The 1,320-nt window shown below is 37.7% G+C and overlaps 1 protein-coding gene across 1 annotated transcript in view; it reads left to right on the forward strand.

Annotated features, from left to right (window-relative positions):
* PSMA6 (proteasome subunit alpha 6) overlaps positions 1 to 954 on the forward strand; it is a 6,970-nt gene extending 6,016 nt beyond the window's left edge. The window contains exon 6 of the mRNA XM_008639584.2: positions 745 to 954. Coding sequence (XP_008637806.1) covers positions 745 to 802 — 58 coding nt within the window. The 3' untranslated portion in view covers positions 803 to 954. The remainder of the gene's footprint in view (positions 1 to 744) is intronic.
* Positions 955 to 1,320: the final 366 nt, after the last annotated feature.

Consider the following 1,320-nt stretch of genomic DNA (forward strand, 5'->3'; position numbering starts at 1 on the left):
TCACAACACAGTCTATAGCTGCAGAAGTATGAATTAAATGTGGGAGAAAAAGTTTGGGGGATTTTTTATAATGCAAAAGAACCCTCCAAGTTTGGCTTACCTAAAGTTTAGGTAAGTCTGGCTTGCTGCAGAGGGATTCAGTTATTTCTGCTTTAGTCTTTTATTGTTTGTTTGTTTGTTTTTTTTTTAAAGAAAGAGAGGAACAGTTAAATGGGGGACAGAGTCCTCTGTTAGTGTAGTCTAACTACTTGGTAAGTGGGGATTGAAGAGAGGCTTCAAGCATTTGGGGTCCACAGGTTCAATCTTTTAAGTGCTTGCTTCCTAACGTTTTTAAGGTTGACACGGTGGTGATGGCTGGTTTTGCATTTGGTGGTGTGTGCTGAGGACAACAGAACAGCTCAGTGTTTGTGAGAAAGCACACAGGAGCTGCATGACCCCTTTCCTACTGCCACTCAAGGGTCAAGTGCTACCTTCTCACTAGGTCTCAACTTGCAAATGCATTACTCACAAAGAATTATTTGTTCATTTTCTATCATTTGTTACCTCCTTAATCTCTAGTGCCTTTGATTCTTCCTTTATTTTTCAAAAGAATTGGAATGTCAGCCTGTGGCCCTGGCAGCAGGGCTTTAAAGGGCAGAAAGATGCATTGCTGTAAAACTTATTTGTATAGATATTAGGTTGTAATATTGGAGCTTAAGGGAAAGAATCATTTAAGCTATTCAAGATTTCTTTTTGTTCTTTCAGGATCCTTACAGAAGCAGAGATTGATGTGCACCTTGTAGCTCTGGCAGAGAGAGACTAATTAGCGTTCCTGTTTCCATTGTCTGTGCTTCTGGCCAGGATGTTTGGTGAAAAGAAAACATTTAATAATGGTTTTAGATTATGGGTGGAAAACAGTGTTCGCTATATGATGTATTTTACTCTGTACAAATAAAACAGAGGTTTTTGAAATTCTTGGTGTCTTCTTTTAATGTTATTTTTTAAACTTCCAATTCTATGAAATTGTCATAAAAATGCTTGATGACTTTAGTGTTTCTGCGATACTTGCTTGCCTTTTAATTGTATTTTTAAAGAAATTTTGTACTCTGATCTGTATTTTTCATCTGAGCTATTTGGCTCCTCATGTAGAATTAATATCAGGTTTTGTGGTGTGTGTGTCTTGAGATAATTCTTACATTCACATTCATTCTCTCCATGGCCTGATGTTGAAAGCCTTACAACATTACTGGTTTAATTGCGGGGAGGTTAGGAAGACCTTACTTGCTCAGGTTTATATGAGGATATAGTGCAAAAGCTGAAGGAAAAAGCTTGAGCTGTGAG

The sequence above is a fragment of the Corvus brachyrhynchos genome, unplaced genomic scaffold, assembly GCF_000691975.1.
Source record: "Corvus brachyrhynchos isolate BGI_N302 unplaced genomic scaffold, ASM69197v1 scaffold115, whole genome shotgun sequence".
Lineage (NCBI taxonomy): Eukaryota > Metazoa > Chordata > Aves > Passeriformes > Corvidae > Corvus > Corvus brachyrhynchos.